The 25,968-nt window shown below is 40.9% G+C and overlaps 3 protein-coding genes across 3 annotated transcripts; all 3 read left to right on the top strand.

Moving 5' to 3' along the window:
* The first annotated feature begins 52 nt into the window (after nucleotides 1–52).
* fam117aa (family with sequence similarity 117 member Aa) lies at nucleotides 53–3,359 on the top strand. The gene is made up of 7 exons (XM_069675730.1): nucleotides 53–127; nucleotides 579–674; nucleotides 802–915; nucleotides 2,021–2,137; nucleotides 2,329–2,554; nucleotides 2,661–2,835; nucleotides 3,100–3,359. The coding sequence occupies exons 1-7, from the start codon at nucleotides 53–55 to the stop codon at nucleotides 3,311–3,313; spliced, it is 1,017 nt and encodes a 338-aa protein (XP_069531831.1). The 3' UTR covers nucleotides 3,314–3,359.
* Nucleotides 3,360–5,641: 2,282 nt separating this feature from the next.
* Nucleotides 5,642–12,181, top strand: slc35b1 (solute carrier family 35 member B1). Its single transcript, XM_069676148.1, has 9 exons — nucleotides 5,642–6,171; nucleotides 7,120–7,223; nucleotides 7,312–7,442; nucleotides 7,540–7,570; nucleotides 8,199–8,359; nucleotides 8,483–8,609; nucleotides 10,705–10,811; nucleotides 10,918–11,071; nucleotides 11,458–12,181. The coding sequence occupies exons 1-9, from the start codon at nucleotides 6,047–6,049 to the stop codon at nucleotides 11,508–11,510; spliced, it is 993 nt and encodes a 330-aa protein (XP_069532249.1). The 5' UTR covers nucleotides 5,642–6,046; the 3' UTR covers nucleotides 11,511–12,181.
* Nucleotides 12,182–13,777: 1,596 nt separating this feature from the next.
* ndufa4a (NDUFA4 mitochondrial complex associated a) lies at nucleotides 13,778–16,746 on the top strand. The gene is made up of 4 exons (XM_069676025.1): nucleotides 13,778–13,919; nucleotides 14,740–14,828; nucleotides 15,047–15,107; nucleotides 15,488–16,746. The coding sequence occupies exons 1-4, from the start codon at nucleotides 13,878–13,880 to the stop codon at nucleotides 15,542–15,544; spliced, it is 249 nt and encodes an 82-aa protein (XP_069532126.1). The 5' UTR covers nucleotides 13,778–13,877; the 3' UTR covers nucleotides 15,545–16,746.
* The last annotated feature ends 9,222 nt before the right edge of the window (nucleotides 16,747–25,968 follow it).

The raw sequence follows: 25,968 nt of genomic DNA, 5'->3' as shown, positions 1-25,968 counted from the left end.
CTGCGACTCTTAATCCTGGGGGTCAACTCGGCCTGAGTTTCAACTGGTGGTGATGAACTGCGAGCAGTCGGGAGCGGTCAACCAGACTCCGCCTGGTCGAAGGTCCAGGGTCAATGTGAAGAAATCGGTACGAACGTATGAGTGAAAGCAGGATGTTATGGAGCTGTCACTGACAAAAGGAGCGGTGGAAAATACATAGCTTATTGTTTCTCCTTTACAGTACGTGACTTTGTGAATACCAGGGTTCCTACATGATTCATAATGTGTGTGTTGAATGCTGCTTCTTGCACTATATTTAGAGTCCCTATTAAGATGTGGTTTGGATGTGTTTCTTTTTGTGGTTTACTCGTTGCCTTCCTCTGTACAGCTGTTGAGGCAGGTGTGCGACACAGCTGCGGGGCTCAACTTCTGTGTTGTACTAGCTTTGACTTAAGCTCACTGGGTTTAACAGAAAATCTGAGACACCTCAAAAATGTCAGGCCCGGTGAAAAAAAAAGCCATTTTCTTCCATAGACTGAAAGGTAAACAATAATTGGACAATTTATTCATCGTGCTGTGATGCTGTTTTTGTTGCAAAGACTCCAAGTTCCTGGACAGAGGAGACCCGAGGAAGGAGGAGCGCCATCGGACACAAGCGCTCTGCATCATGGGGCAGTGCAGAGCACCTGAGGGAGGTGAGTACTACAGTCCATCACTGCAGCAGTTCATGAATCAGTTCTTCTATTTACTCTTCACAAGCGAGTGACCTATCCCTTTTTAGAATGAATCGTAGTGAGTCACGAATCATTTTTCTGCCATCAGGTGGCCAAGCTGAGGCACCAGTTGCAGAAGCGCTCACGCCATGCCCCTCCCCCTGCTGGACACGAGCTCCCCCACCGACCACTGCCGGCAGGTCACGCAGCAGGCATCTCTCAGGTAGCTCTTTGCACTTTTGTCTTTTGATGACATGTGAGCTTAAAATGCAAAGAACACATACTGCATGGCTACCAGTGATGCCAAAGCACAGGCAAACTAGGGGGAGCTCAGTAACAGGGATATAAAAAAACACAGGTGCTTTTCTTAGGAACTGCTGTCATCGAAGCTCATGTGTTACTGACGTGCTGTTACAGAAAGACTATTTGAAACCAGCATATCACACTGTGCCTCAGGCGTAATCTTCAGTCAGACATTAGGGGAGTTATAATTTTTGAAATCTTGTCTTAGGCTGCCGTCCTTGTATTGCACAATTTAAATCCAGCGAGTAACAGTCCAAACCACTATAATTTTGCACGTATAAGAGTATAGTATAGTATAGCAAGTATAGAAACCTAAAGGGGGGTATTAGGCTAATTTCAAGCATCATATTTCACTCTATGATCCCCGTGGAGTAGCTTAATAATAGTTTACAGTTAAAAAAAACTGAGTGAGTGAGTGACGGTACTTTCAGAGCCGTAGAGACAGTGGTGGACCATGGAGCATATTGAACCTCCAATGATGCGACTCTCTGCTGCTCGTCTGCTGTCCACCCACGTCCGAGCACCTGCTCTCAAACACGTGGTCTTCGACCTCATAAGGACAGTCCTTGTAACATATTACCTACAAAAGCGCACATTGACCTGATGCGGTCAGCCACATACTAGGTTTTGACCTGGTCTTGTTCTCACTCTGGTGCTCTGTGCAGGCCCTCATGCAGCCTCTGCCTGAAATGACTCAGGCAGCTCCTTTAAGAAACCCCACCCTCACAAACCCACTTTCTTCTGATTGACCAGCACTCCGATGCCTGCTGAGGCTGCACTTTGTGACGGTGCAGAAAAAAACTGTGTGAAACCTGGCGTTCACAGCAGCCTGCAGACTGAGCTGAGAAGCCTGGGGATTACTCCAACATACTTTTACCTACAGATTTGAAACTTCACCCACGTTTAGTCTGGACATCCAACAATGTAACATTATATATATGTCTTAATGTGAAACAGCATGATTTGAGTACACAATCAGGCACAGTTCTTCTGTATTTGCTTGAATCTGACTTGTGTTCCTCCAGATGCTTCCCCTGATGCCTCTGAACCGACTCGCCCCGCGGCTGCGGCGCAGTGTTGAAGGCCTGAACTTGGAGCTGGAGGAGGTGTTTGTCTCGGAGAAACCCGATGATCAGCATGAGGTGAAAAATAATTCAGCTGATCTTATTTTGATCATGAAAGATACGGCATAAGAATGATTAAATTTCAATTTAAAATGCATCTTTTTCCCCCATCTTTGCCACCCTCTTTTGATAAACCCTAATTTGGATTCTTGTCCCTCCATTATTTACCTTTCTAGTCCCTCTCTCATGTTTCTTCCTGAATATTTCAGATTTTGGATATCCCAGATGGCCACAGGGCCCCTGATCCTGCCCAAAGATGCAGCAGTGGCTCTCAGAGTGACCCCTCCCCGGGCCCCCTGGATCCTTCCCTCCTCTCTCCTTCTCACTCCCCCTGTCCTCTAGATCCATCGCTCCTGTCACCTTCAAACTCCCCTTGTCCACTGAACCCTTCGCTTTTGTCTCCATCACGATCTCCCTGTCCCATTGGAGAACCAGGTTAGACACAATACTCTAACAGTATGCTGACAATTTGCACAATTTTCATTCTGTATTTGTTTAAGGTATGAGCTATAAAAGGGGATGTTTCCTTCCCTCCTTGCAGAGCTGGTTGACTGTGAGAGCCTGTGTCTCTCCCCGTCTACATCGCTCCCTTTATTTGCACTGGACCCCCCTCTGATGCAGCCATGCTCCTCCTCTCCTCGTGCCACCAAAACCTGCTCCTTCCAACGCGAGCCGCCAGAAGGCTGCGAGAGAATACGAGTATTCGAAGAGGCAATGTATGTCAACACTTTTTAGATTAAATGCATATGCATAGAGCATAAAACCATGTATGCATTGTCAGTCACTCTGATCAGAATGATCTCCCAGTAGAGCTTATTATTAATACTCTAAATCAGTATCAGATCAAAGCTATTTTTAAACTTGTAGTTAACCAGTTGTATCGCTTACATTTGCAGAAGATCCGATGTGTTATAAAATGCAAAAAAAAGTACATAAAAACATGCAAACCTTTTATTCTCTTTGCATCTGTTTTCCTTCAGATCTGCCTGTCAGGATGAGCCTCTCCTCCAGCCATCCTGCCCTGACCCCAACAAAGTTAACTTTACCCCCCATGGAGGCTCTGCTTTCTGCCCCGTCAGCCTCCTGAAGCCCCTCCTGCCCTCCATGGACCTCCTCTTCCGCGGCCTGTCAGTCTCTCCGGTCACCGGCTGCCCAGGTCAGGTGTCTCCCTCCAGGCACCTGGGCATGCAGTAGGTGGACATACGAGCAGAGCCCCTCTGGACTAAACCACCCTGCAGAAACTGGATTTGTTTTATATGCAGGGTAACAACAGATCTACCTGTGGTCACATAGATCATCACTGCTGTTATGTGCCTGATCACTTTGATCAAAAGAAGACACTATGTGACTGTAAGCAATTGTTGACACTATACTTAAACTTTGGCCTAAATCTGGCTGCTTTACTGCTTATTTCCTCCTGCAGAATGCTTGGATTGAGCTGATTTTTACCTCATAAGCATTTCACTTCATACACATCAAAGGGCTGTGGATTACATTCTTGGAACACCTTTTGGTTGAATATGTTTTTGACATTGTTCTTTTGGAGAAATTCAATTTTTATCAGCAGTTTAGACAAAGACTGCAGCTAGTTAGATGTGTTTTAATTTTTAATGTTAAATTAAGTGAATTTGAACTGAAAAACCAAAGCACTTGGAACATACAAGTATTACTTTCTTACGATCTATTTCTATTGATTTACATCAAAGTAAAGCATTGATAACCTTCCAGCTTGATTTGAGAGACCTCTTTTATCAAAAACAAAAGTACTTGCAGGATTTGTTCCTAAAATGTAATGAAATCTGTTAGTTGAAGAGAATATTTTTGGCTCATCGTTTGTGGTGGCTTACTTTTCTACAGGTGCATTTCAAGGAAGATATATATTTTTGTATCTTTATGGGGAGTTAAGAGGCTGGTGACACTGTTTTTGAATGCACTGATGAAATTATTTGAATTCCCATTTTATTTGGTGATAAGCTGGAAGAGATGTTTTATCTTTACTTGCCTCAGGCAGGACTCATTCAACCAAAGGGCTGGGATTCTGTCAACTTCTAATGAATTTGAGTGCATTGCATTTTTGTTTTTTGTTCAGTATGAGCCTTTTTATACCATGTGGTTTCTGCCACAAAGCGCTGATGTTTGATTATTCTTTTTGACATGGAAGAATTAAATTCCCTTAGTTTAAGTTCAAATCAATGACTATATATATATAGATGGACGACGCGTCTCCATCTGCTCCCATTGTACGAAATTGATGCCATCTTGCGATGGCGACGTCATATGGAGCCAGAGACTGCGCAGTAGAGATCGGAGAGTGAAGAGGTCGTAGCCACTTCCGCTAACCCAAACACACACTTAACTTACCGAAAAAACAGCAAGGATCCCACACACCGGCGTGTTTAACAGCAGAATAGCTTCTCTGTGTTGCTCTGAGGTTAACGTTCACAGGTATGGAAACTTCAGTGACTGTAGTGATTGTTTCCACTCGTGGATCGTCCTCCGCTCTGCTCAACCGGAACTGATTGGCTGCAGGAGCCGAATTTGTCAACAGAGCTGTCAATCATCATTTTGACCGCATCAAATAACTAATTAAAAATAAACTTGTCAGAAAAATGAACACTTGGACGTAAATCAGCATGATAATAACTAGATATGACAGAAACCATGTTTAAGAAAAATGTATTGGGCGTGTATTTTTATTTTATAGTTTGACCCATGTCCCACCTGTTAACATGGAGGAGGCGGGCTGTATGACCTATACTGCAGCCAGTCAGCAGGGGGTGCCCGAAATGTTTTGGCTTCACTTTTAGGGAGCTGTCATGTCGTCCATCTTGACCAGCATGATCCTATGCAAAACTGATTTAAAACATGCCTTATAGTAAAGGGAAAAAAGATATAAAGATAAGGATGAAAAGGGTCTTATTTGTCAACTCCTTGTTTTTCTGATATGGAAATGCATTTTTTTTCATACTTTTTAGGGTGATAAAGGTTTAAAATGTTTCTTGTGCCGTTTCATTGTGAAGAAAATAAAATAACTAAATTACAGGGCCTTTAAATGCCCTCTGTCATACTTACAATTCCTGTGGTTTCTCTCTTGTTGTTGTGTCTGGCTTTGACACGTGGATTTGCGGTTTTAAAATTTAACCCCCGCCCATTTCAACGAAATATGCTCTGTGGTTGGTCGAAGGAACTTATCTATTTCCTTACATGGACCAATAAATGTAATCCACATCCTAGGACGACAAAAAGGCACGCGACATTTCCAAGGAAGGCCCTCGTATTTGTTTGTAGGTGCCTGTACAGTTGCCTCATGACATTTACGGCCAATAAACGTTCATTTTAAAATATACATTTTCGCTTTTGTGGTTGTGCTTTAGACTTTGAAGCGACGTTGTCACAATAAACATGTTTCATCACTTTGTATTCAAATTTTATTATACTGAACGAAAACTAATACTTCAGGCACGGCTGGTGGCACCAATGTGGCCCTTTTTACACACCAATTTCATGACGTGATCGCTTTTCTCCACTAAATATAGGTTTTAATTTGTCAATGAAACCACAAACTGTACTAGCCTGACGGTACATCTGCGATTACCCATCTGAAAATGAGATGCTTTTGATTTAACGGTTGTCATGGAGTAAGAATTTGACTGTCGGAGGCAGGAGGTACATCAGAATGATGCACAATAAACAAATGACATGACATCCAGCTGTCTGGGCAGCTTCAGAGGTACCGTGAGCTTTGAAATATCAAGAACAAGCAGCAAAACCTTCAAATAACGTTACCTCAGAAACCACAGGTAACGTGAAAACGCGAGCATCATTTCCGGGCTTGTGACATCGGCTATTGTGGAGCGGGACGTCGGTTTGAGGGGCGCAGGGAGCGCAGCGGTGTCGGTTTCTATCCCCGGGTTGGTGGACGATAGCATGGCTGCGGGAAAAGGAGCTGGGAAGCCCGCCTCGTTGTGGGACAATATGCGGATACGGTTTGCTGTCTGCTTCCTTGGAGTCTTTGTGTGTTACTTTTACTACGGAATATTACAAGAGACCATGTAAGTAACCGTTTATACCTGGTTAGTAACTAAGAATAATTCTTCTTAATAAGAAACTCTCCACTGATGTCGTTCTGTCACGTTCCAAACTCCATACACAAATCTGCTAATTAAATGGTGGCTTGCATGTCAACACTTCTCCCTATCAATACATGTTAGATTTGGATTTGACATAACTACAACTAGTGCACAGCAAACTACAGACTGTGCTTGTGTTCACATTGTTCTTTATGCCACGCTATGCGACGTTTACGAACTTCACCTATACCAGTGCGAAAGGAGAATCTGACATTAAATCGTCGGATTTTTGAATGGAGTTTGGCGTGACATTAAACACTAAATAGAATTGTTGGCCCCTGCGACCTGCAGCAGGTAACGTTTTTGTTTCATGTTCGCCTCATATGTGGCAATGTCAATTCTTATACTTAGATTAAAAGTCCATCTAAAGTGCTAATAAAAAAGGTTCTGTAGAAAGAGTTGATGAAGTAAAGACAGCTCAGCCTTATGATTATTACATATCACATACTAAGCCATGAGTTGGTATGCTGTTGCTTATGTCACACAAGCATGCAGGGGTCAAATATAGTTTTAAAATAACGACTCTAAACTGGGGTCATTATAAAAACACACATCTGATTTATTGTATTCTATATTGTTATTCAACATATCACCATTTTCTATATGTTTTATTACGCCTTTATCCATTGACAACAGCAAGCAACACTGCTGCTAAAAATTCTTGGTCCCTTAATTAAATGTCACCACTCTCACCCCACCTTGTCAGTTGTAATTTAATGCATGCTGTCTGAGGGGCCTTTTCATAGCTTGGACCCTCATGAAAGCTCTCCACTCTATAACCCATGTTTCTGCCAGGAAGGCTACTTCAGTTTCACATTCATTGTCTGATGTTTGCACCTAACACAGAGTTATTTGTTTGACTTTTTACAGCACCCGGGGTGATTACGGACAGGGAGACAACAAGGAGAAGTTCAGATTTGCTCGGACGTTAGTCCTCATCCAGTGTGTTTTTAGTGCTGTGTTTGCAAAGATCTGTAAGTATGTCCAACATATATTCCTGGACATCATAATTGAGATTTTCACAGTTGTCACTTCAAGCAAAATCTTCCTCTTTATTATCAGTGATCCAGTTTTTTGAAGGCTCCAAGCCAGATACAACCAAGAACTGGCTCTATGGGGTGTGTTCCCTTTCTTATCTTGGAGCCATGGTGTCCAGTAACTCTGCCCTTCTTTATGTCAACTACCCCACTCAGGTGAATATGCCAAATTTAAATTGAAATACTCTTCTTGTTTTTGCATCAATAATGTTTGGTGCAATTGTATCCTAAAGCTATGCTGTTACTGTGTTAGGTATTGGGAAAATCCTGCAAGCCCATACCAGGTAAAATCTTCCTTTTTCTTCCTATATATTGCCTAGATACCTGTATATGTAATGCATAATATAATTTTACAACTGACAAACATTGAGCATTATTATACAGTTAAAACTACTACTAATAAAAGACTAGCTAAAGGGTAAAAGGAAATGTGTGCAATTTGTCTAAGCTTACTATTTTTAGTGAACAGTACACGTTTCCAGCCTCAGGTTTTTATCTGTGTCAATATTGAGTGACTCAGAATCTGCCAGGTGTCATAATGTGCTGATGTAGATACATTAACCATGCATGTATGGTACATGACAAACAAGAGACACACAGATATCTGTGTTAAATGTTCCAGGACACATCGAGTACGCAAATTCTTTTCAAATGTGTAAAGTGCAGAGCATATACAGGAGGTCACAGTATGTTCTGTTTGAACATGAAGGTTATATATGCATGCTCACTGCTTGGTTAGCTCTAGTTACACATACTGACTGACACACACACTCTTTCACCATCCGTATTTTCCACACTCTGGGTTGAAGGCCTGACATTGTATCAAGGGTAGGATTATCTCAAACCTAAAAGATATAACCCTGGTATCCATGGCTACAAACCGTCCATCATGCTGTTGTTGTGTTGTTGCAGTGATGATCCTTGGAGTGACAATACTGAGAAAGAAGTACCCGCTGGCTAAGTACCTGTGTGTGCTGCTGATTGTGAGCGGCGTTGCCCTGTTCCTCTACAAACCCAACAAGAGCTCAGCTGTCGCAGACGACCATGTGTTTGGGTTCGGAGAGATTCTGTTGGTGAGTTCATGTTCCATCCATTTCACCTGTAACACATTTATTTTCAGATGTTGTCGCCGTGCTGCAGCCACTGTATTGTGACATTTGTCTCATGGCTTTGTGTTGCGTTCTACTGCATCATAGCTCGTTTCTCTGACATTGGACGGTTTGACCGGTGTCGCCCAGGACCACATGAGGGCCCGCTTCCAGACGAGTGCCAACCACATGATGCTGAACATCAACTTGTGGTCCAGTCTGGTGCTGGGACTAGGTGAGTCAGCCGCGCTCTCTGCCAAACTCTTGTCTCACTGAACGTGTGCCCGCACCAAGGCTGTTCCCTGATTGGCCCCCTGCAGTCAGAGAGGAGAAACTAATGAGGAGAATCACCTTGATGTGATTCAGTCCTGCCAAATATAACAAAATGAGACTGAAACACTGGTGCTCTGAATTTGCTGTTGCAAAGCTTTATACTTAAAGCACATTTTATAATATTTGGTGGGATATTTATGCCCTTTTTGTAGCACTATACTCTATTAGATTCATTTGTACTCTAAACTACACAAAAATGTCCTTTTATGTTTTTCTTCATTTTTATTGTATGCACCTCCAGAGAAAGGCAAATAACTTATAATGTAAAAATCACTTGGCAATTAATCTGATTCTGATTCTGTAGCGTTTTATTTACAGTTACACGTCTGCTTCTTGTAACCTCTGAAAAGGTTAAAAGTTAACTGATCCAAAGGCCGAGATCAAATTACATCTCATGGAAACACAGGTCCAGTTCAGAACATGCTGTCTCCTTGAGCTCAACTCAACAGTTGATCAAACTGCAGCTTTATTGTGTACCTATTTAAAGGGGCTATATGTAAGATTTTACATGTCTTCATCAATCAAATATCATTTTTTATTGCCAATGTGTGAAGGGATAGTAGAGGAACTGAAAAATTGAGACCTTCCCCAACTTCCTCCATTTCCCGTAACAGCCTGTGGGCAGATTTTTATGTAAAGCACATAGAGAGGATGTGACGTATCTGCGCGCTCAAGAGTACCTCAACAGTGTGGACAGTGTGCAACATGAGACAACGCAAGCTGTGAAATGGAGACGGATAATGCCAACAAACGACCGGCATCCTCAACAACACCAACACAAAGTACACACAAGAATAAAAAACAAAAAAAAGTTTTATCTAGTGAAGCCCGTCTGGCCAAACAGGCATGTGATCGACGTCAGGGCGAAAACTAGAGTCATCATCGGCAGGGCATTCGAATCATGGAGAGACCTTCGATTGCATTTGGGACCAAAACAGACCCAAAACTGGCTTTCTTGCTACCCGTTGTAAGCTTGTTGTTAGTAAGAGATTGAGCATGCTTAGTTTCGTGTGTCTTCAGCAAATACGTGCAAGCGCGTAGAAGAGGGTTGACTGCAGTTCACTCAACAGCCAACCGTGTCACTATGGATTAAGGATTTTTTGAAAGTTACATATAGCCCCTTTAAGGTGTTTTGTGATCAGCAGCTAAGTTTTATTATTTGTATCATCACAATACATTCTTTAATAGAGCCCAGAACAAACAGCTGCTGTGATGCTGTAACTTGTGACAACCCAAAGACCCAATAAGAGCTGCATTAGAGGCTCTTCTAGAAAGCCTGAGCACAATGCTCTCAGGAGAAAAACTCATTAATTCAGAGGAGGCGAAAGTGTTCAGTGTTATCTTTATAGATAAGGAATGCTGCACCTCAAAGCCCTCAGCTCTGTGTGGAGGTTGCTACAGTATTCTAAAGACCAAGGCTCATAAAACATATGCAGGCTAATGAGAAGCTTTCTAATGTTGGGCACTAATGGGCCGCAAGATACGATCAAAAGGTCACCGCCAATATGAGAAGTGAGAGACTGTTATCTCTCTCATAGCAAACTAATTGGTAGTGTCTTCTATCTCTTAGAAGGTTTCCATCTCTCCTGCACATCTGCTTTCAAAGACTGTATTAGAAAAAAATCTCTACTGGTTTTTCAAGAGATAAGTTCAGTTAGCCTGGATTAAAACGTCTTCAGTTTTAGAGGTGGAGTCTGCACCTCAAGACCCTCCTGCTACTCTTGTAAGAATTCTGCTTTGATGCTTTGAAGTGCAGTTATTTCCCAAGATAAAAAGGTATTCTTAAACCTTCCCTCTCATGAATTACGACACCCCCGCATCAAGGTTCAAGTGTTGTTACTGTGTTACACCACATGGTGGTGCTGCATGCCCACACTGGGAACACTATGCTCTGCCTTTCTCAACACATCTGTGCTACAGATAAGACAAATAGAAATATGTGACATTTTTATCCATCACTGACATTAATGTTTTTTCTTCTTCCCCTCTGCTGTCAGCTGTACTGTGGACGGGGGAAGTTTGGGAATTCCTTAGTTTTACTGAACGCCACCCGAGCATCTTCTACAATATTCTTCTGTTTGGACTGACCAGTGCTTTAGGCCAGGTGGGTGTCTGGATAAGAGGACTTGATGTGGCATGTGCACTTGTCTCTTTCTGATAGTGTGTCATAATTACATTCCTTATCGTGTTTTTAAAAATTCCCTAACCAGACCTTCATCTTCATGACGGTGGTGTACTTTGGTCCTCTGACCTGCTCTATCGTCACCACCACGAGGAAGTTCTTCACCATCCTCGGCTCAGTTATTCTGTTTGGCAACGTCATGAGTACGATGCAGTGGGTTGGCACCATCCTGGTGTTTCTCGGTGAGAGTTTGTTCTGGTTAAACACTTTATCGTTGTTTTTTTTATTGATGCATTATATTGCTATAAAACTGATGTAGAAATATAGTTTAAGCCTTCAACAATTACAGCATGTGTATGTTGTAAACAATTAGTTCCAATTGGAGAATACTTAGGCCTCCCACGCAAACCACTTGGTAAACAATGCTTGCGATATTAATGAGTATAGCTGAAGGGTAGGCAGTAAATTTAACACTGACATAGTTGAATAACTTCTTTGTAATGCTCATTTTCTTTTTATTGGTTAAATTAGTAAATTCTATTAGAGAAATTCTGTAGGCAGCATAATTTGTGTTGTGTGAGGCATTCCCTGGCTCCTTAATCACATGTCTTTGGTTTTCTCACTTTAGGTCTCGGATTTGATGCTAAATTTGGCAAAGCCCCCAAGAAGACGACACACTAAAACATGTGGAGCCCATGATAGAAACATTGCAGAACAAGTGGATACACCCTATACACTCTTTCATACGACATCCTGTACAGGCATACTGTATGTGCCTATGATTTGCTTAAGTATGGTCAGATTTTTAACTTAACTGTATTCACGAGAGCTCTCGTATTTTCCAACTCCAGCTTCTGATGTGTACAGTTGTTTTGTTGAAGTGACATGTTTAACTTGGGATCAATTCCTGGATGAACTGTGAGGAGCCATTAACATCTTTTTTTACCACGAGACACTACACAGTTATGAAGGAATCTGGACTGGCTGAAAGACAAAAAGTGGAAAACACTGTATTTAGACAAATTTCTGTTTCTGAAACCAGCTCACCTCTTGAATGGATACTGAACCAAACAAGGCCTAAGACATACATTTCCAGCGTTTCAATCATCAACTTCAACCAAATAAGGCTTGGTTTACAAACGGTTGCTTGAGTATGTGTAATTATCACATATGTACGTTATATCTTGGCAAACAATTTGCCAAGTATTATGTCATTTATAAAATATAATCGGGTGTATGTAGCCTGTTGTGTTATGTCCAAACTTACCATTGAATGGTTTCTACTTTTATTTTCTACAAGTTGAAAATAGCTTACCATAAAAGGGAAATTGTAATATTAAATGGTGCTTTTGTCTTTATTACAGACTTAAATGGATTGGTTGAGATACTAATCTCTGATGGGGGTGCTGCTTGTTGGCTGTAAAATAGCAAACAAACACAATATTGATCAGCACTTATTAATGCTAGAAGCGAAAATCATTACAACCAGCAACTCTTTAAGCCAACTTGTTTTTAAATTAGAAAGTATACCAACAGGGTTTTACCATTGATTACATTTTTACTATTGATTTTGAAAAACTTAGGCATAAAAAGTATTTTTGAAAAGTCTGTGTTGGCTGCTTAAAATAATTCTACTCAAACCCATTTAAATAGTTGGGATACACTGAAGTGCTTCTCTTGTCAACAGCATGAAATAACAAACTCTATATGAGACACCTATTGAGGGAGAAGCAGAGAAGGAACATTCTCAAACAGGTGAAATGTTGATTTTAGTTTCAGGGACAGGTCCTTAAACCGGACTTTCATTTTTAAGTTTCTTACTTTCTCCATGATGTATGTAGTTTTTTTCTCGTCCTATATGGATAAACAGCGCCCCCTGCTGTTACATTGTTGTACAGACAGTTCACCTCGGATTGATAAGAGACAAGAGCAGTAAACTGTTATCTCCATCATCTTACTGACATTGATAAGTTAAATCCTGCTGTTTTTCCACTAAATACTGTCATTATAATTTCTAAAAAATAAAATAAGATAGAACTTTATTAATCCCAAAGGAAATTATATTGCCAGATAGCTCTGAAAATATAGTACAAAATTAGAGAAATACAAAAAACTACTGAAAATAAGTGAAAATATAAAGTGTATGGGTTAATGCAAAAATAGACAGTGCCTAAAAGGAAAACAATATTAAAATAGTTATCTGCAAAAGTAGGCTGGTAGTAATGGTAGCAGTTAAATTGTCAGTAGTTGACAGTTATGACTAAGTAAGAACTTCTACTGCACAAGATTATGAATTAATAAGAAAAATTTCTCCTGATACTGCACATGGTACTAATAAATAAGCAAAGATATTGTACAAGATTATACATTCTATAAATATCAACATGAATGCAAATACAAATCTGGCCAGAAATGTATTATTGCACAAAATGAACATAATATAGCCGGACAGATATAGAAATGTATTATTGCACATGGTGAATATAATATAACCTTATATTCAAAGTGTAAAAATGATAATAAATGTTACATTATTGTTACTACCTTATAATAATGAGCAGATATATAGCCAAAGTTATGTTATGTGAATCACAATCCAATTTAGGCTATCCTATACATTATAATTGTTTGTCATTTAACGTAACCTTGTGAGTGAGTGGAATGAGTTCAGTAGTGGTGTTTGGCTTGTTTTTTGTTTTTTTGGGTTAAAAACGAATTGTTTAACACTTTAGGGTTGCCAGAATAAAATACTGTAAAGAAAAAAAGGCTGAAGCGACTAAAAAGCATCTTGAGAAAACTTTACAACATTAATTACCATTAATAACATAGCGGGTGATATAAATACTTTAAAAATGCATATTTTCATTAATAGTAATATTTTTTTTCTGCTGTTTATCAGGCATTATGCGTAGCATCCTATTTTCCCCCCTTGGCCTTTCTTCCGCGGCCCGATCGCGCAGATTAAATTGCGCACTGTCCTGGCAAGACTGTTGGTAATCCGTTTATTTCTGTACAAATTGAGATAAGTCAGCCTTCACAACCAGCAAAATGCTCGCCACAGTCAGCAAACAACTAAGAAGCCACCCAGCTGTAAGTAAAGTCCGGTTCTAACCAATATATATGAATTTCTGAGTTGTTTTTCTAAACGTGACCATCTGTGAATTGGTGTAGCTAACTTAGCTTAGCCTACCTAGTTAGCGTTGCTACTAGTAGCAGGCTAGTGCTCTGCCTTTGACCGCACTGACTTTGAGGAATTCTGTCAAATATGAGGGATGTTTCGCTGTTTTAATTTATTCTATAGCAATTATATATTGATACAATTTACTCCACCACGAGCAAAAAGACTTTAAGCAATTGATGCTTTGGAGTCAAATCGGGTCACAGCTTCACCCTGTACGATAGCAGCTGATATTGAGCCCAGGAGAGGGTCTTCAGTGCTGAAAATAGCATTAGATGCAGCTAGTTAGCAAGTTAGCTGGCTAGGTAGCGTTAGCAAGTAGCATTTCGAGATGTTTACTTTCAATAAAACTTCATTAAATGGAGGCCACATATGTTATTTCTCTACAACTTTTTATTTCACTTGAATAAGTTAACTTGGTCAAGATGTGGTGACCTAGTGAACGTTTTAAAGGAACTAAATAATGGGGTTAAACAGGCCAATCTTAACACGACAGCAGTCGGTCACAAGGGCAAAGAGGTAGAGGCAATGATGTAATATCAAATATTACATTACAGTTAAATTCAATGTCACTTTTAAAGGCCTTTATGCCTTGGCTGGTCCAGTAGTGCAGCGTTTTAAGTATATATATTCTCTCAGCAGTCTGTGATTACTTATATAATACTTCCTTGAGCTGTGACTGTTTTCCTGTTGAGTATATTTTCATTTTAATCATCCGTCTGTCATTCACAGCTGATCCCCCTTTTGGTCTTCATTGGAGGAGGGGCAACCATGTCCATGATGTACCTCGCTCGTCTGGGCTTGAGAAACCCTGACGTCTGGTAAGGACTTCAATCATGACACAGAAAACTTCTTGTATCTAATCATTTCTTCCCTTTTCCAATATGGCAAGTGAGTGAGTGGGTGGGTAGCGGGTAGCGGGGTACATATTAGCATCACATCTAATGTGAATTGAAGATGAGAAATGGGGAAAGAGCTGACAGTTTTGTCTTTGTTGATTAAATCCAACAATGTGCACCCATTTTTTCCCCCTCTGCAGCTGGGATCGCAAGAACAACCCAGAGCCCTGGAACAAGTTGGGCCCAACTGATCAGTACAAGGTGTGCCTTAGTCCCCTCTTAGAAAATTCTTCAATTTACACTGTATTTCTTATTGCTGATGAGAGTTGGTGGTTTCATTCAGGGATCATGGTGTAGGATTTTGCCAGACTTGTGCTGAGCCATGGATTAGTCTAACAGTTGGATTAATCAAACGACATAATCTGGTTAACTCTCGACTTGTAGTAACAAATCTTGTAAAGCCATTAACTGTTCACATTTGATGGAAGAGTTTCAAGAAACAAATGCTGAAGTATTCATATACAAGTATTTTGAATAATAATCATGTTTTCAACCTGAGTAATGTTACAGTTTAGGAAAGTGAAAACAAAAATTTAAATTTAAATGTTTGGTCTTCAGCTAAAATGTGTTTGTAATCTCAGTTCTACGCAGTTAACACGGAGTACAGCAAGCTGAAGAAGCAGGGCCCCGATTTCTAAACGTCACATGCTGGACCAAAAGCACAAAGATGAGCTGATCCTCACAGCCCCATTGTGAACAACCTCCGGGAACCTGAGGGATGCAGAGGCTAATCCGCACAAAAAGTCATATTTAAGTTGCCCATTGCATCTCATCAGCTTTTTGAAACTGTCTCTTATTTGTCACTGTCAGTGGTTCTCAATAAACTGAGAGTCATCTCTTCTCCATACAGAGAAAAGAACCTGATGCATTCATTGTTCTTTTTATGGGTCCTTTTCTTTCCATATCGTTGATCTTTGGTCATTTTTTAAATGTGTATTGGCACTTAAATGCATATTTATTATACTTTATTTGCATTACCACCCAGACAACCTTCCATACATTGTTTACAGTTACGTCATGCCTGGCTGTTACTATATTGGCTTATTGCTTTCACCTCATTTCACCTCCGTCCTGCCTTAACCCAGCTGCTGTTGTATATGTGGCACACTATTCTTGGCTGTTGTCCAGAGACTTATCGGTATAGCAGGGGTAGACTTTAACCTTGTCACATTTGAGCTGTGGGGTCCCTCTGGTGGCAGCTGTAGCAGTCCAGACAATGTGGTGATGAATCCTCATCAGTATTTACTCCAGTTTATGCGGCCTACCAGCCACTCTTCGCATCTGCAGAAAAGATGCTACAGTCACACACACTTCAAAAGGAGGACTGACATAACCTGGTATCTCCCTGTAAAGGTTGACTTATGTTTGTTTAAAGCAATAACATGTTCATATGTAACTCTGAGCAGTGGAAACAAGACCCTATAGTGAGACACGTGTGGGTGTTAACGCCTTATAGAATGCCATCGCTCTCATCCAGATGAGTTTGTAAATGTCAACAGGTCGTGCTGTCCCATATGCTGCTCTGAGAAATGCGACAAGGATGAGCAGCAAACTCAGTGCAGAAAATGTCAAGGAGACCTTCATGTTTGAATAGAAGCCCACGTCTGAATCTCCACCTTCTCCATCACTGGATTTTTTTCACCTGGGGGAATGAAAATTAACTGCTGGCACAGTATGTAACTGCTTCATTTTCCAATAATTCAAATGTTGCAAAAGTATCTTTATTTTCCATTTATTTATTCATCATTTATGTCATTTATTTCTTGATGTGACTTGTGATTTTCAGTTTAATGGACAGCAAGCATAGTTGATTGCTGAAGGGAGAATAAAAATTAAGTAATGAATCACCTCTCAGATCAAGAGCACCTTTTTTTCCTGCTGCCAGTGTATACTTGCTATTTAATACTGTATATCAATGTGAATAATTATTTTAATTAACTAAGCCAAATTCGTCATAAAATGCCAAAAGCAGTAAGTGAATTTTCAGGTTTTCTGAATTTAGTGCATTAATATCAGTAACAACTGGTTAACCATCACTAATCAGGATTTTTACAGCACTGAGGATCTTTCTTAAAATCAGGGAATTTATACAGTTTCTAAACTTCATGAGACTTGTGTTTTTCATCAGTGATTTTGTTACTCAATATTTCTACATCTGAAAAAATAAAATGCCTGAACCTGAATAGTTTATTTGTCATGAATGATTACAATCCACAAGACTCAAGCTGCTCCGGGAGGCTGCACTATCATGCCAACATTTGCTTAGTAGAACACAAAGTATTTAGTCACTAAAATAGACCGTTGACCTTCATATTAAATGGACAGTTCCTCCTGGTTAAAAAAGTGAAGTCAATGCTGAAGTGCCTTAACGGCTAGTAAGCCGATTTTTTTAACCTCAGTCCTATCATGCTATTACGGGGAACTAATGCCATTATGGTAGAAAAAAAATGCAATTTGGCTCTGTGCCTTTGGAGGATGCTTTCTGCTTCTCCAATAGGCCCTGGAAAACCTCCGCCAGACTACGTAAATCGAGTCATTTGGCGGAGGCCAGGGAGCTTGCTAAACTACACTACCTAAATCTAGGATGCCCGCCTCTGATGTCATGTCTCGTTCAAAATTATCAGGTTTGAAATGCAGACTGCAGACCTGAAGATTCTTTAGACGATTCACCGGTATATTCTCGTCGTATTTCAGATTCTGTACCGCTCTGAGCCATTGCCTGCAGCGCAATGTTAGTACTTCACTCCAGCGTCTCTTGCTGCGCCATTCTTTACAGAGGGAGGGGCGCAATGGACGCTGGGTGTTGTAGGAATGTAGAATAGGCGAAACCACAAGCTGTTTGTACAACTTTGTCCACAGCTATGGCGCCAGTTTCATTCAATTATTACTTCTATGGATTACAGACAACACCAGCTTTGACTGACAGAGGCTTTTTCCAGGAGAAAATTGCTCCTTTAAAGATGCATTCTTGCTAATGGCCAGCAGGGGGTGACTCCTCTGGTTGCAAAAAGGTGTCTGATGGTATGGAAACACATGAAAAAATTACTCTTCTTCTCAGATGATTTGTTAACTTAATTACAAGTTGCTACCTGTCAACCAGGATAGAGACTTAAAATTGCATATCCACCCTCTCGTCCAAATATGGTCACATCAGGCTCCCAAAAACAAAATGACAAACTTTAAATTGGCAATACAAAGACTAATGGTTGTCTTCTTTTTGTATGGTGCAAAGAACAATCTTCACTATACAGAGAAATCAGATTTTCCTGTTTAGTATTTTGTTGTCCAACATTAAAGCTCTGTATAAACTCTCTACTCTTTCCTGCTAGCTGAGGAGCTTTCCTAATCGCCACTAGTAACAGTCACAGCTGACGGTCAGCTTTTGACAGACAGCTGGAGGGTTCAGAGTTCAAATGGCTTCATGGCGGTGAATTCTCAGAGGACACTGGCTGAACACAACTGTGGAGCCAATCTGACCTGCATCTTTACCCTCTTCCTCCTGACCTCTGACCCCTGACTTGAATCCAGCCCTTTTCTGCCCCACTGCAAAGGTAACATTGAAAAAATAATGAGGGAAAATAATGTGAGGCGAGGCGCGTGGCGATTGCTACTGCTGCAAATTGTCTTCTTAAGGTCATGCCATAGGTCAGGCAGTCCAGTAACACAGGGAGGGCAGAAAATCCTGCACCGTTAATACCAACAAAGTCCTTACTAAAGCAGCTTCATAGAGACTGTGAGTTTCAAAGTGTGTGCAAGAGAAGGAGTGATTAATAAACTTTATATACTTGTGTCAACATACACCCATGTACACGCATATATATCTCAGTTTGAAGTATTGTTCATCTGGAAAAAACTCTTTTTTTTTTACTGTTTTCATGCACAATATGGAATATGTGATTTTACCTCCATGTAACAAACATGAAGTGTTCTTAAAGCTAATGCAAAGTTGACCAAGTTCAGCATGTCAGCAGCAGTTAGAGGCCTGTGTTATCTTTTAAAGTATTATCCGGAGTATTTTTGTTGAAGCAGTTCAGCAGTGAAGATTATGCAGAAATACAGATGACATTTTGCTGGCTGAAATTACTACATTTTAATCATTTATGAAACCATCCCTGCCAGGAAAGTAATCTACAGCTTTCTTTTTCTTTGGCAGCGTTTATTCCCCCACAGAAGTGATATCACTGACTTTATACTTATGAGAAGTTTTAAACCTTATTTAATGTTTCTTTTTTTGCCTTCTTGGTGACAAGCTAAAAGCAAACCATTAATCCCCAATGTCAAGGTCTGGTGGTTAATGTGTTAGCAAAGTGCTGGCTGTTTATGCATCTAACAGATACTGAGCCATAGTATCATTCATTTTGAGTTCTGGCCATCTGGTGAATGTAAGTCCATATTGACTCCTTTTTTTGGGGTCCAACAACTATATGCTCCACTGTCTTCACTAACTATTGCTAACTTTGTCTATCGTACTAGTTCATCCATCCATCATCTATACCGCTTATCCTGTTCAGAGAGAGGCGGGGTACACCCTGGACTGATCGCTAGTCAACCACCAGGCTGACACATAGAGACAGACAACTTTTCACCTTCAACCTTTCACGCTCACTCTCACACCTATGGCCAATTTAGATTCACCTATTAACCCAACAAGCATGGCTGTGTCCGAAACCGCATGCTAACGTACTGCCTACAACAAACTCAAACAGTATGCACTGCATACTGCCTACTAACCTGACTATTAGGATGCCGTTGGCATCATACTCAGAGCCGTCTTCTCTGTATCACGTGACTTAATCGTTTACGTATGTCCGGTCTGATCTCCGGTCCATCTCCGCCATAGTAGAAGCTGAATAGCCGCAATGCATTTTGGGGCGGTTGAGTACAACCAGTGAGCTCCCGTCTCATACTCAAACATCCGGGCCGATCTAGTATACAACCGGGCATTTCTCGCATACACAAAATCGCATACTATGAGATGGGAACGCATGACATACTTAATTTTATGTCACGGTTAGTATGATTAGTATGATTAGTATGATAGTATGCGGTTTCGGACACACCACATGTCTTTGGACTGTGGGAGGAAGCCGGAGTACCTGGAGAGAACCCACACATGCACGGGGAGAACATGCAAACTCCACAGAGAAAGGCCCACTACATCCGAACCAGGATTCAAACTAGAAACATTCTAGCTGTGAGGCTACACCGCTGACCACTGCACCACAGTGCAGCTGCGTCCAAAACAAATAACTACAATTTTGCAAAGATAATTAAAGCATGATTAAATGTAAGTGGATTTTATTTCAATTCATCCCTCACTCATAAGAAGAAGTGTTTTGGAAAAACCTTAAAATAGATTCTTTTGAGAACAAATCACAGATGTTAAACTCTCCATTGAAACCTTTGGATGTAGACAAACTTTTAACATTTAATCAGAAAAGCTTACTAGTACTGATTTAGCTTGCGCTCGTGGAAATTCAACATGTCTTCTGACAAGTTAAACTACTATTTCAATATATTTGTAAAAGAGTTTTAAAATGGTACAAATATATATTATAGAAAAATATGTGATTTATTCCTCTCTCACATTTAAAAATAACAAGTACAGATATCTACAACTGATTTTATATGTTGAAGAAGAAATGTGACAAGTGGAAATGTAATTCCAACAAATGCATTACTGATACGGCAAACGTGTTAACAAACTATTAAGAATATGCAGGCCGAATTCTTACATACATTTTTCATATGTCATTGAAGATATCCACAATCCATATTTTGGCTTTTTACGATCCAAAATTACATTCTGACTAGTTATAAAAGGAATCATAGTTATCTCAGTTGATATCAAATCTATCTCAAGTGACTGAATTAGCTGATGTAAAATCTAGCACACTTCTGGCTTAAGGAACGGCCTCAAGTGGCCGTTTGAGGGACTGCAGTTTTTAACATTTCTGCCTTGGCTTCATTTCTCAGCTCTAGAGGTTGCTTGCAGCTTGCTTTGTCCTTGACCAGTTTACACAACATTATCTCAATAGCACACTGATAGGATGCTACTTTTTTCTTGTTGTCATAACAAGTGAGATGTTCCTCACCAAAGGAAACACGAGGTCCCTGAATGCTCTCCTGATGTGCTTTCCTTTGCAGATATTGCCTCCAAATAGATTGTTTTTTCCCCCAATATGCCTTCCATTCAAATGATGAACAAAGATTTAATTTGCACTCAACCTGTCTCGGGTATGGCAGAGCGCCCATATCTCACCAAACCCCATCGAACACTGGTCCCACCTGAGCCACAAACTGGTTTGAGCTATATTATGATTCCTCTGTTCCTTCACATATCCGCTCTTTTCTCTCTCCTGCTGCCGAGCACAAGCAGAGACTTGGTAATGTCCACTGTGATTGAGTCATGAATGAAAATGGCTTGATTATTTGACCAAAATTCCAGTTGAAATTAAGTTAAAGATATCTTCAATGAATGTTTCAACTAAAGAAATCAACATTTTGAAATCAACCATTGATACAGTTTTATTAGAATTGCTACTGGTCAAAGTTATTACTGGTCATAAAGCAATTGTTGATATCTATATCTGTGTTATTGCTCCTAAAGGCGGAAAGGGCTTACCATAGATGCAGAGTTATCATGTTATCACATAATCTTGGCTGTTAGCGATATCTCCTCCAGTTTACAGCTCCTCTTGTCACTAAACACTTATCGATTATGTCCCCGTATCTTTTTTTTTTTAACCCGTGTTTCCCCTCTATAACTTCCTTTAACATGTGCTTTCTCCATTAAACACAAAGTCTGCAGTTTACTGCACAGATATTTCTTGAGCAGAATCAAATGACCATTCTGAACCCATCGGGAAAAACACACAGATAGCTTTCATCCCCTTTTATCTCTGTGTCAATACTGCCTGTTTAATGCCTTAGTTACATCTCAATTACCTCTTTATTTCCACTCAGACAGACATACACAGACGTAAACACTCACAGATGCATTACTGAAGGAATAAACTGCTTTCCCTCCCCTGCTGTGAGCTCAGTTGGGTAATGAGTGAAAGCCTTTCTCCCTCTGATTCTCGCAGAGAGGGCGCCTTTAATTTTCTGCCATTTGGTGTTCAACTCTACGCTGCTCTCCACTCGTTTTCTCTCTCTTCTTTATTCTTCCTCATTCTAGATTTTTACTTTCCTGAAGCACAGAAACGGACACACTCCTCCACACAGCCTGCAAGGAGAGAGAAAGTGCGTCGTAGAAGTTTTATTCCAACAGAACCACATTGATCCTTGAGCTTGCTCACTCAGGATGACAAAGTGCCATTTGCAGCAGATGCACAAAAAGGTCAGGGTTGTCGATGTATTTTTGCATGAGGGATTGAGTAAGGACGCTGCAATCTAACAGCCGTTTCAACATGAATACCAAAGGAATTAATCATCCCCGATATCTCAGGGACAGAGGAGCTGTGCGAGCACGCTTTATGTGCTGTTTCAGAGCATGCATCACTCACTTTGGAGCCAATTCAGCACCGGGCCGGCTGGATGGTTAGAGGTTGTTTCATAAATACAAGGTCTCAGGTTTGATCCCTGAAACAACCAGTGCGTCGTGTTAAAAGTCCTTGAGCAAGACAGTGAACGCCTCAGGATAGATTGTTAAAAGGATATGTACGTTAAAGAGCAACATTTAAAGTGTGATATTCTCTCAAAGTGGATGGAAAGACTTGAGGAGCGTGAACAAAAACTAGCAGATTCACTTCCCATCATCCTTGGCATCTGTGTTTTGATGAAATCTGTTTTTTTTTTCTTTTTGCATCCATGCTAGGAAAGCAGGTCAAAATTTAAATAGCTGAAAATAGAACATCTGGCTGGGCCTTGTCAGTCAGCAGTGCGTAATGAAATATGGAAATTGGGGCGCTCTTCAAAGAGATGCGGGCCTCTTGGTGCTGTCCTGGGTCTCCAGCAGGCCCCTCAACAGCCCCGGCGGAGCCCCGCCTCTCTGAAACGTGTGCTACATTTCCAGGTGCTGCCGCCGTGGCCCAGTCCGCCACCAGTGCCAGCTCGTTAGCGCTCACAGCCTGGCGGAGCTGGCAGCTGGCATCATTAAACTTCAAACCGGCTTTCGACCTGGGGTGCCGCCGCGGGGAGAGACCGCCCGCTCATCCGCCTGCCAACAGCTGATTAGAGCCACGCTGACACCAGCAACCAGAGTCCATCCACACGCTATCCAAACAACATATTCTCACACCACCAACTGCACCACCAACTATCCAAACAACATATCCTCCCTCCACCAACCGCACCATCAACTAGCCAAACAACATATTCCCATACCACCAACCAACCGCACCACCAACTATCCAAACAACATATCCTCCCTCCACCAACCGCACCATCAACTAGCCAAACAACATATTCCCATACCACCAACCAACTGCACCACCAACTATCCAAACAACATACTCTCATACCACCAACCAACCGCAACACCAACTATCCAAACATATCCGACCCACCACCAACTATCCAAACAACATACTCTAATACCACCAACCAACCACACCAACAACTATCCAAACATAACCTCCCACCACCAAACGCACCACCAACTATCCAAAGATATCCTCCCACCACCAACTATCCAAGCAACATATCCTCCCACCACCAACCACACCACCAACTATCCAAACATATCCTCCCACCACCAACTATCCAAACAACATACTTTTATACCACCAATTAACCACACCAACAACTATCCAAACATAACCTCCCACCACCAAACGCACCACCAACTATCCAAAGATATCCTCCCACCACCAACTATCCAAGCAACATATCCTCCCACCACCAACCACACCACCAACTATCCAAACATATCCTCCCACCACCAACTATCCAAACAACATATTCTCATACCACCAACCAACCAAACACAACTTGTCCAAATAGCAAATTCTTACATTGCCAAGCACACCAAAAACTATCCAACAACAGTTCCTTTCACCACCAACCAACCATACCACAAACTGTCCAACCAACACGTTCTTACACCAACCAAACTACACCAAGAACTATGCAAACGTCAAAGCCTCACACCTCCGACCACACCGCAAACTATATCCTCACACCACCAACCACATTACAAACTATGCAAATGGCATTTTCATACGCCATCGTCAAAACCAAAAACTGCATCAGAACATCAACAACCTCTTGGGACAAACTGACGACATCAGTCCGCCTTACAGTGAAGCTTATGCCACGTGAGAAGACTTCAAGAAGAAATAGTCTCTTCTTATTACAGTAAAACAAGAAGCTACGTGTCTATTTGTTTTTTCCACAGCAAAGTTTCTGCTGATAGCTAAGAAATGCTTAACGGGTCTCTGGGTGTGACCTTAAAGCCTGTTTGAACGTACAGTGAGGAGTTTTTATCTGGATATGAAACAGACTCTATTTAACACTGATGTCTTTTTCTTTTTCTCGCATATACAGGATAGGATCAGCAAAGAGATAAGATGTACCTCTTGTCCACAGGGGCTGCAAAATCAACAGAAAATGAAAATTCCCGACAGCTGCTTCGACGAACAGATACAGTGTGAGAGTGGTATTGACCATTTTTCCAAAACTGAAATGAAACAGAAGAAAGAAATGTTATATTTGTCTTCTGAAATCTGGCTGCTGAAAATCTGATTGGATGGACATGCAGGACCTTTTCCATATTTAGGACTCAGTTCTCCATCTGCTGACAATCATCTCCATTTTGTTCCATAGACTGCATCCAAAACGTTGGTATTACCACAGAGACATCACCCATCTTTTCCTGAAAAGATCTGAAGCCTGATGCTGGCAACCACCGAAGTCACTATTTGGTTAGAAGGGTGGAGCTGGAGAGGAGCAGTTAGCAAAGGTAAGTTATACAAGGCTAACATATAAGCTTGCTTATTAGCTAATTAACACGCTATGCTAACAAGCCAAAAAACATTTAAATGACATAATGTTTCATTCACTGAAACCCTGGAGCAAAGACGTCTTTCTGTTCTGTTTGTTGCTTTATAATTAAGCGGACAGCGAGCCATATGTCTAATATTTGCTTGCAAAAATTCTCCTGAAGGCACCAACATCATAACTCAGCCAAAAGCACAAATTTGTTAAGCAAATTCGCTGAAGTGACTCCTAGCATACAGCTAATGGCTAACACCACATGTTACTCAATGCAGCCAAGCGCCTAACTTTAAGCCTTGATGACATTTTAATGAGCAAGTTCTATAAAATTCCAACCCTCACACAGTTGTACATTTATATATATATATATATATATATATATATATATACATATGTATCTATAGTATCAGTCTGTAAACAAGTGGAATTCTGTTGTGAAGTCGGGCATTATAACATGGGCGTCTACGGGGATTGACTCACTTTTGGAGCCAGCCTCAAGTGGCCATTCGAGGAACTGCAGGTATTAGGAACTTCTGTGTTGCATACAACCCTTCCCGTTTTTCGGAATGCTCCTTTTAGGGGGATAGTCTGATATAATCCTTCACCAAAACTTCCAAATGCACCTTTCTCGACTTTATATTTGGGACAAATTGAAACAAGATTTAACTAATTTGTAATTGTGATAAAAAACTTGCTCTCACAAAAGAGGAAACTTGGGGTCCCTTGAGAGGTCTCCTGATGTGATTTCCTTTACAGATATTGCCTCCAAATAGTTTGTTGGTTGTTTTTCGCTTGTTCTCTGCTCTAATTCAAATGAAGAAACAAGATTTAATTTGCACTCAATCAGGCTCGGGTATGGCAGAGCGCCCATATCTCGGCAAACCCCAGTGACGCATATGAACACCGGTCCCACTGGAGCCACAAACTGGTTTGAGCTCTATTATCATCCCTTTGTTTCCTCATATGTCTGCTCTTTTCTCTTCCCCGCTGCTGGGCACAGGCAGGGACTTGGTAATTTCCACTGTGATTGAGTCATGAATGATAATGGCTTGATTATTTGGCGAAAATTGGTCTCTTTAGATTCATTTCATGTTTGTTGATAATTGAGAAGCTTTGTCGGTCG

Source organism: Semicossyphus pulcher, unplaced genomic scaffold (genome assembly GCF_022749685.1).
Source record: "Semicossyphus pulcher isolate SPU_LCO1_2020_fin unplaced genomic scaffold, fSemPul1.0.p SCAF_25, whole genome shotgun sequence".
In the NCBI taxonomy this organism is placed as follows: Eukaryota; Metazoa; Chordata; class Actinopteri; order Labriformes; family Labridae; genus Semicossyphus; species Semicossyphus pulcher.
This window is presented reverse-complemented; position numbering and strand designations above follow the sequence as displayed.

Bases quoted from the DNA above. Each gene is read 5' to 3' on its own strand.
- fam117aa (XM_069675730.1), top strand. From the start codon at position 53: ATGAACTGCGAGCAGTCGGGAGCGGTCAACCAGACTCCGCCTGGTCGA. The intron at 128-578 runs GTACGAACGTAT...TTTGTTGCAAAG, and splicing joins GGGTCAATGTGAAGAAATCG to ACTCCAAGTTCCTGGACAGA. The intron at 675-801 runs GTGAGTACTACA...TTCTGCCATCAG, and splicing joins GTGCAGAGCACCTGAGGGAG to GTGGCCAAGCTGAGGCACCA.
- slc35b1 (XM_069676148.1), top strand. From the start codon at position 6,047: ATGGCTGCGGGAAAAGGAGCTGGGAAGCCCGCCTCGTTGTGGGACAAT. The intron at 8,610-10,704 runs GTGAGTCAGCCG...CTCTGCTGTCAG, and splicing joins CAGTCTGGTGCTGGGACTAG to CTGTACTGTGGACGGGGGAA. The intron at 11,072-11,457 runs GTGAGAGTTTGT...TTCTCACTTTAG, and splicing joins CACCATCCTGGTGTTTCTCG to GTCTCGGATTTGATGCTAAA.
- ndufa4a (XM_069676025.1), top strand. From the start codon at position 13,878: ATGCTCGCCACAGTCAGCAAACAACTAAGAAGCCACCCAGCT. The intron at 13,920-14,739 runs GTAAGTAAAGTC...TGTCATTCACAG, and splicing joins AACTAAGAAGCCACCCAGCT to CTGATCCCCCTTTTGGTCTT. The intron at 14,829-15,046 runs GTAAGGACTTCA...CCCCCTCTGCAG, and splicing joins TTGAGAAACCCTGACGTCTG to CTGGGATCGCAAGAACAACC.